The sequence below is a fragment of the Mesocricetus auratus genome, unplaced genomic scaffold (genome assembly GCF_017639785.1).
Source record: "Mesocricetus auratus isolate SY011 unplaced genomic scaffold, BCM_Maur_2.0 Super-Scaffold_100676, whole genome shotgun sequence".
NCBI classification, from domain to species: domain Eukaryota; kingdom Metazoa; phylum Chordata; class Mammalia; order Rodentia; family Cricetidae; genus Mesocricetus; species Mesocricetus auratus.
In genome coordinates this window covers 183,533,513-183,549,158 of record NW_024429266.1, presented here as the reverse complement: position 1 = coordinate 183,549,158, position 15,646 = coordinate 183,533,513, and the positions used below count along the sequence as shown (strand labels likewise).

Genomic DNA, 15,646 nt, shown 5'->3' with positions numbered 1-15,646 from the left:
GGAGACCAAGAAATGGAAGGAGCCTATGGTTGACCTATACTGAGCCATCATTCAGGTAATGCCTCGTTATTTCCGTCAAGAGGACCGATCGCAGGCCCACCTTCCTACAAGTTGCCAATACCCAGCCCCCTAAAAAAACACAACAGTGACTAGGAGTGAAAATATGTATATTAAATCTCTTAAGTATGCACAGTGGGGAGACCATCATTGCAGAATTCCAACCCAGAGACAACGTGGGTGAGTCAGCACAGTCTGTTTCCAAGTCCATCTAAGACAACAGTGGTTGGCTGCTGCCCTTTGTCACCGATTTTCTCCTTTTTGCTGGTGGGGGTCTGGTGGAACTATGGGGTGAGCCAGTGGGGACTGAGGGTCCCTTGGGGGCACCATCCTCCTTTAGGGAAGCAGCGCTCTTGGCAGGCTGCTCTGGTAGCTTCAGCTTTGCTTTTTCAATCTTCTTGGTTTTCCCCAGGGACTGACCACAGTCCTTAAGCCCTGGAGCAGTGCAGATGTCATCGGGTGACGGCACGGCAGGTGTTTCCGAGTGCGCGCCCTTGGGAGGGGCTCTCTGCTCTGGGAGAGCAGCTTCCTTGGAGGACTTTGATTTGGGTCCCCTTTGCTTTAGCTTCCCAGCCACTTTTGGTTTCCTGATCACCCCAGCTTTTCCATCAGGCTGACTGCTCTCCTGGGGCCTGGCAGATACTTGGGCCTTTGGGACAGACGGTGCAGTGGATTCTGACCCTGGCCCTTTGGCGACACCATTCACCTTCTGGAAGGGCTTTCTGGAATGCTGCTGTCTTGCCTTTGCCCCACCAGCTCCCTTGGTGGACTGATCGCTGCTCTCAGACATGGGGGTGACCTGATCCCTCAGCCCAGGCTCCGAAGGGATGGCTGCTGCGGCATTTCCTGTGGTAAAGATTAAAGAGATGGTTTGACCATTAAGAAACAAGGAAGCTATTGGGTGGTGGTGGGGGCATGTCTTTAATCCCAACACTCGGGAAGCAGAGGCAAGTGGATCTGAGTTTGAGGCCAGGCTGGTCTACAGAGTGAGTTCCAGGACAGCCAAGGTACAGAGAAACCCTGTTTCGAAAACCCAAAGGAAGGAAGGAAGGAAGAAGGGAGGGAGGAAGGGAGGGGAGGGGAGGGCAGGGGAGAGGAGGGAGGGAGGAGCAAGGAGGCTTATTTTGCCTCCTCTAGACCAAGACTCCCACACATTAGGATGTGCTTTAGGTGCCTAACGTAGTACCCTGTTGTTAAGGGATCATTGCCTATTCTCAAACCAAGAGGTTTTCATAGGAAGCTGCGCCCCCTTGAGGGCAGTATGTAGCAAGAAACTAAGGAGAAGGCAAAAGTCCCACACCAGTCTCCATTCAGTCTAAGGGGCAGGGAAAAGTTCCAGCTTATTTTTGAAATCCCAGTAGACAGGTTTTCTCCATCGTGGATTTTCATACAATGCAGGAACTACGACAGCAAACCCAACCAGAAAACAGCTGGTAAGTATCAATGAAGACAATATCAAATACACACTGCAGTTATAGCAAAACTTCCTATTTCTTAGGTTTTTCTGAGACAGGGTCTTGCTATGTAGCCTCGGTTGGTATTGAATTCACGACAAGAGGCCAGTGTGGCCTCAAACTCAAAGATTTATCTGCCCTTGCCTCTTAAAGTGTGCTGTTTCTTAAGGTTTTTGCTCTATGGTAACTTGTGTAAGGAACACCTTTTTTTGGGGGGGGACAGTGGTGCTCAGAGGCAGACACTACCTGGCATGCACTGGCTCTGCAGCTACTGAAAAAGAAAACACCAAACCCAACCTAGAATCACACGCTGTATTCAGATGCCCCTTTCACCATCTTCCAAGCAACCCAAGGCTCCCGGTCTTGTCCCAGAACACCCCGCCCTCCCGAGATACACGCCAGCATCAAGATGGCTGGGGAAACAAAGTGCAATTAGCGTCAGGCTGGGAGAGCTGCCCAGAGAGCTGCAGAGATGCTGGGCCACCAGAGCTGCACTCAGGAACCCAGGCCAGGAATCGAAAGAAACCACAGCCTGCAACGGGAATGCACTTAGGCTAAACAAAAGACCCATCTATCTCAACCTGCTCAAACAGGCTCAAGGGCGACAGAGGCTGGGTGACAGGGTCTTATCCAAGTGCACAGTTGCTGAGATAAAACACCAAACATCCCCCTCGTCATACTGCAGCCTCTAGAAAAGTGGAAAGCAGGTAGGAGAGGGTTTAGTGGGTAGGGTGCCTGGTAAGGAAGCACAAGGGCCTAAGTTCGGATCCCTGGCATCCCAGTGAAAACAGCTGGGAGTCAGAACCGCAGGACTCGGGACACCAGGTGTTGGTGTTCCAGGCAGTCTAGCTAAAAAAAAAAAAAAAAAAAAAAAGTAAAGTGAGACGGGTGGGTGGTGTGTGTGTGTTCACACCCTACTATTAGGAGCTCCTGGCAACTGACAGCTGCTAGGGGCGGAGTCAGGCTTAAGGGATGAGGTCCTGAGAGGCTGTTCATGCTCCAGGAGATGGTCCCATCCATACAGTTAATATTAAATGGACTGGGGGCAGGTAGGGAGTGAGGTGGCAGGGAAGGGGAGGAATTAAAGACTTGATCTACAGCACATTACATGAATGAACAATATTTTTTTTTAAATATTCTTTTTAACTGGGCAGTGGTGGTGCACGCCTTTAATATCAGTACTAGGGGAGCAGAGGCAGGCAGATCTCTGTGAGTTCAAGGCCAGCCTGGTCTACAGAGTGAGTTCCAGGACAGCCTCCAAAACAATACAAAGAAGCCCTGTCTCAGAGAAAAAACAAACAAAAAAAAATCTTTTTTAAAGTGGGGTGGGGGCTGGAGAGATGGCTCAGAGGTTAAGAGCACTGACTGCTTTTCCAGGGGTCCTGAGTTCAATTCCCAGCAACCACATGGTGGCTCACAACCATCTGTAAAGAGATCTGGTGCCTTTTCTGGCCTGCAGACATACATGCAGGCAGAACACTGTATAAATAATAAATAAATAAATCTTTAGAAAGATAATAAAAAAAATAAAGGGGGGTGGGCCCATTAGGAGGTAAAGGCACCTGCTGCCAAGCCTGGGTTTGATCAAGACCCACATAGTGGAAAACAGAGAACTCCAACAGTTATTCTCTGGCCTCCACAGGTGTTCTGTGGCATGTACACGCCCGCCTGACCTGAGCTCTAGCTTCCCCACATGCAAGTGAGCACACCTGCCCCACACACGCATCACACTGCATACACCACCCCTCACCCCCTCTCCCTCCCTCCCTCCCCCCTCCCTCCCTCCCTCATTCTTCTCAGAAAACAAGACCAGAAGAGCAAAGGTGGTGATGGTGGGGAATGGCAGAACAAATTACCTGTGTGCGGTTGGGGAACAGAATTAGAAAACTTCTTGAACTTGGCGATGAAGAAGCCATCCATGTTGTGAGTGTGAGGATAGAAGCGCCGGGTGGAGCGCAGAGAGGGGTGAAAGCGCCTTTCTCGGAAGCGGGTAAAGCCCTCCTGGCCAAAGTCTAGGCCTGTAGGCACCAGCCGCACATTCCTCTTTTTCAAGGCATAGTCTACCACCCACTCATTCTCTTCCACCTGGATGTGGGGAAGACAAGGCAGGAAGGAATGGCGTGGACTTGGATCTGAGAGACCTCCCCACCCAGCCTCCACTAGCTGCCCTGCAGAGACTCACCGTAATGGAACAGGTACAGTAGACCAGGTAGCCCCCGGTCTTGGAGGCAGCGTTGACGGAGTCAATGGCACTGAGCAGCAGTTCCTTCTGAAGATGGGCACAGCGCAGGACATCCTTCTCATCCTGTCAGGAATCAGGGTGGAGACTTCATAAGACAGCCCGAGGAAGGGGGCGGCTGCCTACCGGGTGTTCTCTGACTCCCACACTCCAGCCCCACGAGATCACCCAAGGGCCTGTCAGCCAGTCAGTCCCGCCACCAGGCCCTCACCTTGTTGGTCTTCACAGCAGGGTCCTTGGAGATGACCCCTGTCCCACTGCAAGGAGCATCCAGTAACACTCGGTCAAAGCCCCCCACCACCTGGGAAAAGGCAAGGTCAGCCAGATGCTTGCTTCAACAAGCACTAATTTCCTAAGGACAGCGCTAAAACACATCGATGTCACCACGGGCATGGTAACCTGAAGCCTCAGGAAAGACAAGAGGCCCACCTTGGGGAACTGGCGCCCATCATAGTGGCTGATAATAGTGTTGGTGACGCCCAATCGATGCAGGTTGCCCACGACACTCTTGAGGCGCTCAGCATTGGCATCGTTGGCGAGGATCACTCCTGTGTTCTTCATCAGCTGAGCTGTGGGCGGGGGGAGGGGACCAGAGCTCAGCAGCAGCTCCTCTGCCTCACCCTTGCTACCCACCCCAGCCCAGAACCCACAGACCAGGTCTCACCCCTGCAAGGCCAACTCCTCCCTGCCTACGCAGCCTGCACACCCCAGTGGGGACTAGGCTAACCCCCAGAGTTACCAGTTTTGATGACCAGCTTCTGGTCTTACACAAAAAGTTACTTTTATTTCTTTCCTTTTCAGAGACAGGATCTCATATAGTCATGGCCAGCCTTGAACGTCTAGTGTCCTTGTCTCCACCTCTGGAGTACCAGGATTACAGGTTTACATCACTACACCACATCAAAGGGCCAAGGGCTTCTAAAGGCATTATGCTATGTTACCTTCTAAAGCCAAGCATGGTAATAGCCAACCTAAGCACAGTTACTACCTACAAGTCAGCCAAGGTCAGACAGAGGGTTAGACAACAGAGCTGAACCTGGAGCCTAGACCCCCTAGACCCCAGAGACAAGCTGGGTCAGCCTCATTCAAGGAGTCACCAACCCTATATTCTTTCTTTCTTTTCTTTCTTTTTTTTTTTTTTTTGTTTTTTTACGAGACAGGGTTTCTCTGTATTGTTTTGGAGGCTGTCGGTCCAGGCTGGCCTCGAACTCACAGAGATCCGCCTGCCTCTGCCTCCCGAGTGCTGGGATTAAAGGCGTGCGCCACCACCGCCCGGCTCCCTATATTCTTTCTAAAGCATGCCATACGACAGCCACCCACCCAGACTGCCCTTTTCATACCTATGTAGCTGGTCTTCCCTCCAGGAGCACAACACATGTCTAAGATCCGCTCGTGCTCCTGAGGTGCCAGGGCCATGACGGGTAACATGCTTGAGGCTCCCTGAAGCATATAGTGGCCAGCCAGATACTCAGGAGTAGCGCCTGTAAGAGGACCACTGTGTGACATGCTGGCACGGGGCGGAACAGAAGGGCACACTTACAAATAGCGGACACTTACCAATAGGCACGGAAGAATCATACACCACCAGTCCAGACTTGGACCACTTTCCCAAGGGATCCAGATTGACTCCACGATTGATTAGAGCCTGAAAAAAGGGATGAGGATGTCAAAACCATATATCCTACCCAGAAAAGAGGCAGGCACGAGAGCCTGTTCCACACAGGTCCAGGTCACCACAACTCCAAGAACACCCACTCACAAGAGCCAGCGGATCCTCTCCTCCTCAGACCATCACACACCCCTTTGCCTCCCGTTCAGGATGGACCCCAAGTCCTTATAAAGGTTGAGCAAAGGGTCAACCGCTGAGCTACTCTAGCCCTTGTCCTTCAAGTCCCTTTGTTTTGAGACAGGACATTGCTATGTAGTCTGAGCATCAACCTCACAAGCGCTGGGATTACAGGTACAAACTACCAGATCTAGGCACACACCCCTAACTGGAGGCTGTGGCTAGGACTTGTGCATGTTAAAGCCACGGGCTCTAGTACCGAGCCACACCCCAGCCCCTGTGCCCCACTCCACTTTTTAATCCCAGGGTTCTAACTCAGTCAAGCATATTCCACACAAGCAGACGATCATCTCCTGTAAAATAATGTAAAAGCTACAATATGCAGCCGGGCGGTGGTGGCGCACGCCTTTAATCCCAGCACTCGGGAGGCAGAGGCAGGCGGATCTCTGTGAGTTCAAGACCAGCCTGGACTACCAAGGGAGTTCCAGGACAGCCTCCAAAGCCACAGAGAAACCCTGTCTCAAAAAAACAACAAAAACAAAAACAAAAACAAAAAAAAAGCTACAATATGCAGAACAGGAGAGATGGCTCAGCAACCATCCTCATTGAAGAGGATCTGGATTCAATTCCAGCACCCATATGGTGGCACACACACGGTGAACACACGAACACGACACACACACACACACACACACACACACACACACACACACACACACACACACACACACACACACCTTTAAAACAAGAAAACAGCATAAAAGGGGCAGTCTTCAACCTTGGATAAGATTAAAATTGTGTATAATGTTTTACTAGGGGCAAGAATCAGTTTCCCAGCCTCTTGGTAACCTTCCTCCAACTCCTTAGAAGGCAGCTGTTCATCCTGATGCAGATGTCTCATCCCAGGCACAGGGAGCAGAGGTTGCAAAGACAAGGTTCTACTCTACAGTAGCCCAGGCCCGGAGTCTACCAGACAGGCCTCTCCCAGCTTACCTGCTGGGACCATGCTTGTAACAAGACATACATAGGACTCAAGAGCCCACCCAGCCAGGACTGGGCAGGGTGGTCCCCAGGTGTGCAAAAGTTGGTCCAATTCTGCATTAAACGATACTGACTCCTCACCTGAGCAAGGTCTCTGCGACGGGTTTTCAAGGTGTTGGTCCGAAGGGTGATTGGCCGGGGTACCTCATTAGCTTCTAAGAACTCGATCAACTGTAATGGAGACAGCACATCAGGGACTGAGTCGAGAGAACCATGGAGCTCAGGCTTGGGGAGCTGGGGGGCTAGATGCCTTCACACCCCTACAAAGGTGAGAAATAGAAGCAACAGACTGGCAGGCCGGTACCTCAGACAGAGGGAAGATCTCCATGAGCTTGCCCAGCAGGAAGTCTCCATAAGAATAGTAAGTGGCCAGATCCTTCTGAAGTCTATTCAGATACTCAGAACGAGACCGTCCTTCTTCCCGCTGAGCCCCAAAATTCCGAAGTACCCCCACTATATCCTGGATCCGCTTGTGGACTCGCTGCAGGTCTGGAGCCTGGACATGTGGGCCCATTAAGGAAATGCTGCCTCAAGTCTAAGAAACCCTCTCTCTCAGTGCCTTCCCGCACCCTCACGATGCACTCTCAAAGGATATCCTGCTCCATCTCCCCAGCAGGGGGCAGCACAAAGGCCTCCTCATCTTCCACATTAATCTGCAAACCCCCCTCTGCTTTGTCATCCTTTGCAGGAGAGGACGCAGGGGGATCATCTTCATCTTCCTCTTCATCAGTCTCCTCTTCACTCCACTGGCCCCTAGAAACAAGGCCAGGAGCAGGGGTTCAAGCCAAAACAGACACCCTCCTTCCTCAGATCTTCCTCCCCCAGCTGCTGCCAAACTCACCCAGCAGCAGCAGCTTCCCGGGCCTTCTGCTTCAGAGCAGCTCTTTCAATGGGCAACAACTGCAAAGAGACAAGGGCCGCTGATGAGGGCTGCCCGTCATCCTGGCTCAGATGTCCTCCCCCAAATCTAACACTCTCGGAAACAAAGACAAGCTAATGACACAAGTAAGAGACAAGGGCTGCCCGTCATCCTGGCTCAGATGCCCTACTTAGTTTGAGACAGGGTCTCTCTATGTAACGGTCCTGACTGTTCTAGAACTCTCTCTATAGACCAAGCTGGCCTCAATCTCAGAGATCTACCAGTCTCTGCCTCCTGAGTGCTGGGATTAAAGGTGTGTGCCACCACCCAGCTCTTTAGTTTTTAATTTTAGGGTTTTTTACTTTTAAATGTTCTATTTTATTGATTTAAAAAATGTATGGGGGCCGGGCATTGGTGGCGCATGCCTTTAATCCCAGCACTCGGGAGGTAGAGGCAGGTGATCTCTGAGTTCGAGGCCAGCCTGGTCTACAGAGCGAGTTCCAGGACAGCCTCCAAAACAATACAGAGAAACCCTGTCTCGAAAAACCAAAAAAAAAAAAGAAAAGAAGAAGTATGGGTATGGTGGGTGTTTTGCCAGAATGCCTGTGCAGGAAGAAGCCCCTGGACACCAACCAGGGGAGTTGAATTTCCTTGATCTGGAATGACAGACAGTTCTGAGCCACCATGTGGATTCAGTGAACCAAATCCAAGTCCTCTGCAAAAATAGCCAGGGCACATAACTTCATGTTAACACTTCTCCAGGTCCTTTATTTTTAAATTTTATGTGTTTTGTCTGCAGATCTGTGTACATGACATGCATGCAGTGCCCATGAAGACCAGAAGAAGACACTGAACAGATGGTTTTTTTTTTTTTTTTTGGTTTTTCGAGACAGGGTTTCTCTGTGGCTTTGGAGGCTTGAACAGATGGTTTTGAGCAGTCATGTGAGCAATGGAGTCAAACCCAGACCACCTGTAAGAGCAACAAGTGCTCTTAACCACTGAGCTCTCTCCAGCTCCAGATGTTCATCTGTTTGTCTCTTTTGAGACAGTCCTACTCTGTTGTCCAGGCTGGTCTCAAACTCACAGCAATCCTCCTGCTTCAGTCTCCCAAGTGTGGGGATCACCATGCCTGGCTCCTTATTTCTTTTGATTGGGATACGGGGTGTGAAGGAAGGCCAGGTCATGCACACTTATACCCTAGCATTCAGGAGGCCAAGGCCAAGCACGAAGAGTTTGGAACCAATCTGACTACATAACAAAACAGGAAATACCTCATGGATAAAGAGAACATGTGTTCTTGGGCCTTGCTTTGACATATTTTTTCTTAAATTACTCTACATATTACTCTATTATCTTGCAAGTGTTTCTTTTTTGTTTTTTGTTTTGTTGAGGCAGGGGTTGTCTGTGTAGTATGCTGTCCTGGAACTCACTCTGTAGTAGACCAAGTTGGCATTGAACATAAGAGACCTGCCTGCCTCTCTACTGGGATTAAAAGTATGTGCCACCATGCCTTGCTAAGGTTTTACTTTTAACTACATGTGAATTTGAGCATACATGTGTGACCATGTGTACATGAGTGCAGATGCCCAGAGGCCACCAAAGGGCCTTAGATCCCTGGATTTAAGAGTTATAGGCCCCTGTGATCAGTCCAACAAGTGCTAGGAACTGAACCTAGGTGCTCTGCAAGTACTTTTAGCCACTGATCATCTCTCCACCCAAGTCCTAGCATGTGAGAGGCAGGCAGATCCCTGTGAGTTCAAGGCCAGCCTAGTCTACATAGTGAAACCCTGTCTCAAGTAAGTAGTTTCACAGACAGGACAGCCAATGTTAATTCACCATGTGCATGAGCTATGACCCATTTTCCTGTGTTTGGCCTTTACGATGCTCTCTGCAGAGGGCAGTGCTGTATATTATACAAGTTTACATTACTGAAGCTTCTGAAATAAGCATACAACGCAATCATACAATCACTGGCAGCCCAGTAAGAAAACTTTTATCTTGACTATATACCACCTCCCTAAAAATAAACAACATCAAGCCTCACATATCAGATTGAGTGCTCTATCACTTCAGCCTACAACAATTGCTTTGTTAAAAATGAGCATTTGAGGTGCTGGAGAGATAGATGGCTCAGAGCTTAAAAGCACTGACTGCTCTTTCAGAGATCCTGAGTTCAATTCCCAGCAACCACAAGGTGGCTCATAACCATCTATCATGAGATCTGGTGCCCTCTTCTGGCCTGCAGGGGTACATGCAGGCAGAACACTGTATATGTAATAAAAATAAGTAAATAACAAAATGATCATTCGAGCCCAGGGATGGGGAGTGGGGAGGGGCGCACACGCCTTTAATCCAGCACTCGGGAGGCAGAGGCAGGCAGATCTTTGAGTTCAAGTCCAGCCTGGCCTACAGAGCCAGCTGAGGCTACCCAGAGAAATCCTTGAAAAACAAAAACAAAAGAGCATCCGAGCACAGCAGGGTAGCATCCACCCCAATACACACACAAATTAAGTAAGTAAATAAGCAGGGCCAGGAAGACAACTCAGTGGAAGAACTCCAGAAAGTTTCCTCTAGCCACGCGTGTGTCTGCACCCACACACTCACAAGTAGATAAAACGTAAAAAAACTTAGGGCCAGCTATGAAGGCACTTGCTGCCAAGCCCAATAACTTCAGTTCAATCCCTGGGGCCCACATGGTAGAAGAGAATCCCCCCCCCAAATAGTGTTCTCTGACCTCCACATTCACACCGTGACACGCATGTATGTGTACATACACACTAAGTAAATGCTTTAAAATTCTAAGTGTGTGTGTGTTTACTCTCATCAGGATATCCAAGTATCCTCTCCTCTCCCGTTAGTCCCAGCACTCAGGAGGAAGGGGCAAGTGGATTTCCATGCATTTGAGGCCAGCCTGATCTACAGAGAAAATTCCAGGACAGCCAGGGCAACACAGAGAAACCCTATGTTGAAAAACAGGACAGGGAGAGCAGTGCTTTCAAACCTTTGAGCACTGGCTGAGACAGAAAAACAGAGAAGCAGAACCTTATCCACTCAGATTACCTGTCTCTGAGGGAGTCTGAACAACCTGGAAAGAAGCTAAAAAGCAACCTAGATGATGGCACATGTCTGAGGTGCCAGCGCTTGGGAGGCCAAGGCAGGAGAGGACTACACATCCTAACCCTGCTTGGGAACTAAAAGGCTAAACTTTAAAGTTGGGCCCACGGGCATATACCTGTAATCCCAGCACCAAGGAGGCCAAAGTAGGACAGTTGCGAATTTGAGGCCAGCTTGGAATATGCAGTCATAGTTCATGCCAACCAGAGCCACACAGTGGAACCTCATCTCTAAAGAACAATCAAGCTTTAATCCCAGCACTCAGGAAGCAGAGACAGGCAGGTCTCTGAGTTAAGGAGCCAGCCTGGGATACACAGCAAGAACCTGTCTAAAACAAGCATAAGATCTACTTGAGAACACACACAAGTGAGTCTTACCTTTTCCTCCTCATCCTCCGAGTCTGAGTCAGCTCCATAGTCATCCACCATGTCAGCATCACTGTCCTCGGAGCCCCAAAGGTCCCCCTGGTTTGCCACAACATCTTCCTCAGAGTCTTCCTCCTCATCCCCCTCACTGTTAGGAGCTGGTGCTGGGCGCTTCTTCCCTCGAGCCTGGACTGCTCCTGAACACAGTGAGGGTTTGACAAATCAGATAGATGGCCATCACACTCCCTGCCCCACACCTCTGGAGCCTGTACTTTCTCTAGCCTTAAGAATGACCTTTGGGGGCTGGAGCAATGCTTTAACAGTTAAGAATACATACTGATCTTGCAGTGGACCCGAGTTCAGTTCCCAGAGCCCACACCCGACAATTCACAACTACCTATATCTGCATCTCCAGGTCAACTGAACATCATGTGCACACATCCACACACTCACACATAATTAACAAATAAAAACAGGGCGGAGAGAAGGCTCTTGCAAAGGACCCAGGTTTGGCTCCCAGTACTTACATGGTGGTTCACAACTATCTGTAATCCTAGTTCTGGGGTGATCTGATGCCTTCTTCTGACCTCCATGGGCACCAGGCATACATGTGACATACACTCATACATGCAGGCAAAACACTCAGACACATAAAATAGAGACAAAGTGTTTAAAAATAAGTAAGATAAAAAAAATAATCTTAGGCATGGCAACACACACCTTTAATCTCTGTACTCAGGAGGCAGAGGCAGGGGCTATTTGTGAGTTCAAGCCCAGCCTGGTCTACATAATGAGTCCAAAGACAGTCAGAGCTACACAATGAGATCCTGTCTCAAACAAACAAAAACAGACCTTAAAATAAATAAATAAATAAATAAATAAATAAATAAATAAATGCCTTGTTTTTCCTTCCATTCTAGAAATACTTAGCCCTATCCAGGACCCAGAAGACTCTTCACAAAACGACCAACCCCCCATTCTTACTCACCTTTTGCTAATTCTCCAGGCAATGTTTTGATCCCTGGAGACTTATTTGGCTTAGGGACTTCAACAGACCCAGACCTCCTCTTGGCTGCCCTGAAAAGATACAGAAGGTGAAGACATGGGAACGCACCTCTAGGGTCTTAACAAAGAAACATGACAACACACAGTTAGCCATCCATGTATCAAGCAGCCTGGGCATTCACACTCACCTCTTCCGAGCACGGCTGGACAGCCTCTTGGAATTCTCATCAGTAGCTGTTTTAAAAAAGGAGATTAGAAGCTTATTTTTACTTATTTATTTGTTTGTTTGTTTTGGTTTTTCAGAACAGGGTTTCTCTGTGGCTTTGGAGGCTGTCCTGGAACTAGCTCTTGTAGACCAGGCTGGTTTAGAACTCATTGATCCTCCTGCCTCTGCCTCCCGAGTGCTGGGATTAAAGGCGTGCGCCACTACTGCCGGGCCAGATTAGGAGTTTATAAGAAACACACAAAATGGGAGCAGGACTGTAATTGGGAAGAGAGTCACCATGATAACTAAAGTGTGACGGAGAGACTTGGTGATGTGGTCCAGTGGTTGTACAAGCCCCGGGTTCATTCACCGGTCAGGAAAGAAAGATACAAGGTTACAAAGTACAGGCAATGTGTATCAATCACTCCAAGATGTGGAGGAGGGGCTGGTGGGACAGCCTGTGCCAAGAATGGGAAAAGCCCAGGTTCCATTCCCAACACCTCCAGTAAAGCAGGGGAAGGGAAAAAAAAAGACAAAGGATGTGGAGGCGATGAAGGAATCATCCATCTGCCTGTTGAGCAGCCAGATCCAGAAAGGGACACTCTGATAATAGCATAACCTCAAAACCTTTTTTTACCCTTTCCTTTATTCTCAGCTTACTCAGTTGTGAACTACAGTAGAGTTCAACTTTGCTAATGTTATTTTTATATACTCTACAAGAAATCACAGCCCTTTCCACTTAATAACTGTGTGTAAGACACCCGACCCCGCAGGGCGTTGGTGGCGCACGCCTTTAATCCCAGCACTCGGGAGGCCGAGGCAGGCGGATCTCTGTGAGTTCGAGGCCAGCCTGGACTACCAAGTGAGTTCCAGGACAGCCTCCAAAGCCACAGAGAAACCCTGTCTCGAAAAACCAAAAAAAAAAAAAAAAAAAAAAAAAAAAAAAGACACCCGACCCCTCAGCATCCATTTGCTGACAAAGTCTCTCTCCCAGGACCCTAAAATTCGAAGAAGCCATACTTGTGTCCATATTGTTGAGGACCTCTTTCATGGGCTGTGACTTCCATAAACTGCACCTTCCATTCAAAACCAAACACCAACCAAACTCCCTTTGCAGTCTTTTCTTCCAAGGAGTGCTTCACCACACAAGACTCGGAGCCAGGACCCAGGCTTTCACCCCTTCTTCCAGACGACTTACGACTGGCCTGTCCGTTCCCAACTCTTGCTTGCTAAGACCAGACTCGACAAAACCTTTCTAAATTCACGAGAGCCCCTTTTCTGGAAAGGGCTTCTCTCCTCGCACCCCGGGGTGTGCCTGCCTACCCTGCCTCCCAACGCGGATGACTTACGTCCTAACAAGTCACATCTACGCAGCAGGTGAAGGAGAACGCGCAAACGGAAAAAGGTTGATATAAAATGGACCAGAGGCTGGGCGGGGTCAGGGACCTACGACCCTCACCTGCAGGCAAGAATTTGACCAGTTCGGTCTCTGCACCCTTCTGTTTTCGGGCCTTTCGACCGGGCCCACGCTTCTCCTTCTTCGTAGGGTCCAACTTACGCCCCATGGTACTAAAGCAAAGAAAAACGAGGGAAGCCGGCGTTGTGGATGCTGAAAAGGGAACGCAGGCCGTAGGAGCACCGACCGGCCCAGAACCTGCGCTCCCGACCCCTGATGGGCCCCGTCAAGGCACTCCCACCAGACCCTGGCACCGCGCCCCCCTCGGCAGGCCCAGGTCGAAAGCCGGCTCCGGAACCCTGCAGACGCACCTGAAGCCTCCGCTGGACTAGTGTACACCGATCGCTTCCAGCCAGGCCCGCTCCACGTGCACCCAGGGAAGAGCTCCCAGACGGCAAGCCGACCGAGTGTATCGCGCACGCGCAAAGCGCCCGGACAGGGCCCCGCCTCTTCCGGCGGCGGCACCGGAACGGATACAGTTCAGAACACGCGCATCACCGGCTCCGGCAGCTGGGGGAGGGAAACGTGCAGCGGTGGGCTCCTGCTCACTCTGCCATCCCGCTGAGCATCGGCTTCTCCCCGCGGGTTCCAGCTTAGGACGCCCGATGCCACCACGCTCCTACCTAGAACCGCAGCACGACCCTCGGCCTAGCGTCCAGTGAACTGCCTTAGATCTCAGGATCGCGAGGTTCCACGGCTCCGCTCACCTGCTTTTCTTATAGAAGCCAAGCTTCCCCTCCTCGCTGACCCTTTTCACTTAGCATCGCCTGAAATGTCCTCGGCCTTCCTCAAGAACTGCACTTTTCAGGCTTGGGAGGTGGCTCAGAGGATTAACGCGCCGGTTGTCAAACCTGACAGCCAGAGTTGATTACAGGACACACCCATATTGTGGGCTTGGGAACCAACTCCTGCAAGTCGTCCTTTGGCCTTCACGTGCACAGTAATCCTCCCCACGTATACGTTTAAAACCAAAAAAAGTATAAGCTATAAACCGGGTGTGGTGGTGCACTCCTTTAATCCCAGCTCTGAAAGAGCTTGAGACCAGCCTGGAATTCAATGACCCAGGACTACACAGAGAAACCCTGTTTCGGGAAATAAAAAACCAAAGTAGGAAAAGTGAATCACTAAAAATATCATGGTAGGACACACGTCCTTAACTCTCATACTCAAGAGGCAGAGAAAGGCAGTACTTGATGACAGTCTGTTTCAAAAAAATTGTGTATGTGTTTGTGTGTATATACGATGTTCCCATGGAGAATGCTTGCCTAGCACTTAGGTGGCCATACTGGCCTCATCTTGGCAACTACCAGGCAGGAACTATTTGATGCAAGGATAATTTGCTCCAGGTCAGAGCCTACAAAGGGACGATGCAGCAGCCTCTTGCTCCCCACATCCGGCAGCACCTGGCACCCACACTGAACCAGATCACTAAAATACAAGGAAACCTTTATTTTCAATTCTCATCAAGAAATTTGTTGTGGTTTTTTATGCTTTTGGTTCTTTTCCTTTTTTTTTCCCCCAACTTTATTTTAGCCGCTTAGTGGCTGGAGCCGCTGGGTTCCTGGTATTAAAAAGATGCCAACAGAGGTAGCTGTGTCTCGCCCAGGGCCCGGCCCACTCTGAATAACCCCAAAGGAGAAAACACAAAGTAAACCAACAAAATAAAACCAAAAAGAGGAAGAAATTCAGATCATTTTCTTCAAGCCTGGCAAAATCCACAAGAGTTTGTGACAGGCGCACGGTGGGGGAAGCCAGGGTCCAGAAGGCAGCTAGCCCGAAGCTCCTTGCACATGGCGCCGCGCTACTGCTGCTTGTCTCTCCAGCAGGGAGGGCACCATTGTCCCTCACTCCCTCCCTGCCCCTAGTGCACAGGGCTGTTCCTTTACAACTCAGAAGATGGGCAGAAGGAAGGCGAGGATCTCCCAGGCCCCCAGGGGGCAGCCAGGACAAGAGTGAGTGAGGAAGGTCACTGCTCAGTGGCTGAGGTGGTATCATCGCTCTGGGTCTTTCTTCACTGCTGCTGGGCTACCTACAGGGAAAAACAGCCAGAGTCAGAACAGAGCCC

General features: G+C 50.0%; 2 protein-coding genes across 8 annotated transcripts in view; both read right to left on the bottom strand.

The window, feature by feature from the left end:
- Positions 1-150: 150 nt before the first annotated feature.
- Positions 151-14,054, bottom strand: Nop2 (NOP2 nucleolar protein). Its single transcript, XM_040739253.1, has 16 exons — positions 13,893-14,054; positions 13,585-13,694; positions 12,109-12,154; positions 11,904-11,992; positions 10,928-11,112; positions 7,419-7,477; positions 7,173-7,330; positions 6,882-7,081; positions 6,659-6,748; positions 5,308-5,395; positions 5,091-5,231; positions 4,180-4,319; positions 3,962-4,051; positions 3,694-3,816; positions 3,368-3,596; positions 151-903 (listed from the first exon to the last, which is right to left on the bottom strand). The coding sequence occupies exons 2-16, from the start codon at positions 13,688-13,690 to the stop codon at positions 269-271; spliced, it is 2,379 nt and encodes a 792-aa protein (XP_040595187.1). The 5' UTR covers positions 13,691-13,694; positions 13,893-14,054; the 3' UTR covers positions 151-268.
- Positions 14,055-15,010: 956 nt separating this feature from the next.
- Chd4 (chromodomain helicase DNA binding protein 4) overlaps positions 15,011-15,646 on the bottom strand; it is a 38,407-nt gene continuing 37,771 nt past the window's right edge. For all 7 annotated transcript variants that reach the window (XM_040739246.1, XM_040739247.1, XM_040739248.1 and 4 more), the window contains one exon: positions 15,011-15,610. In XM_040739246.1, the coding sequence (XP_040595180.1) occupies positions 15,593-15,610 (18 nt within the window). In that variant the 3' untranslated portion in view covers positions 15,011-15,592. The remainder of the gene's footprint in view (positions 15,611-15,646) is intronic.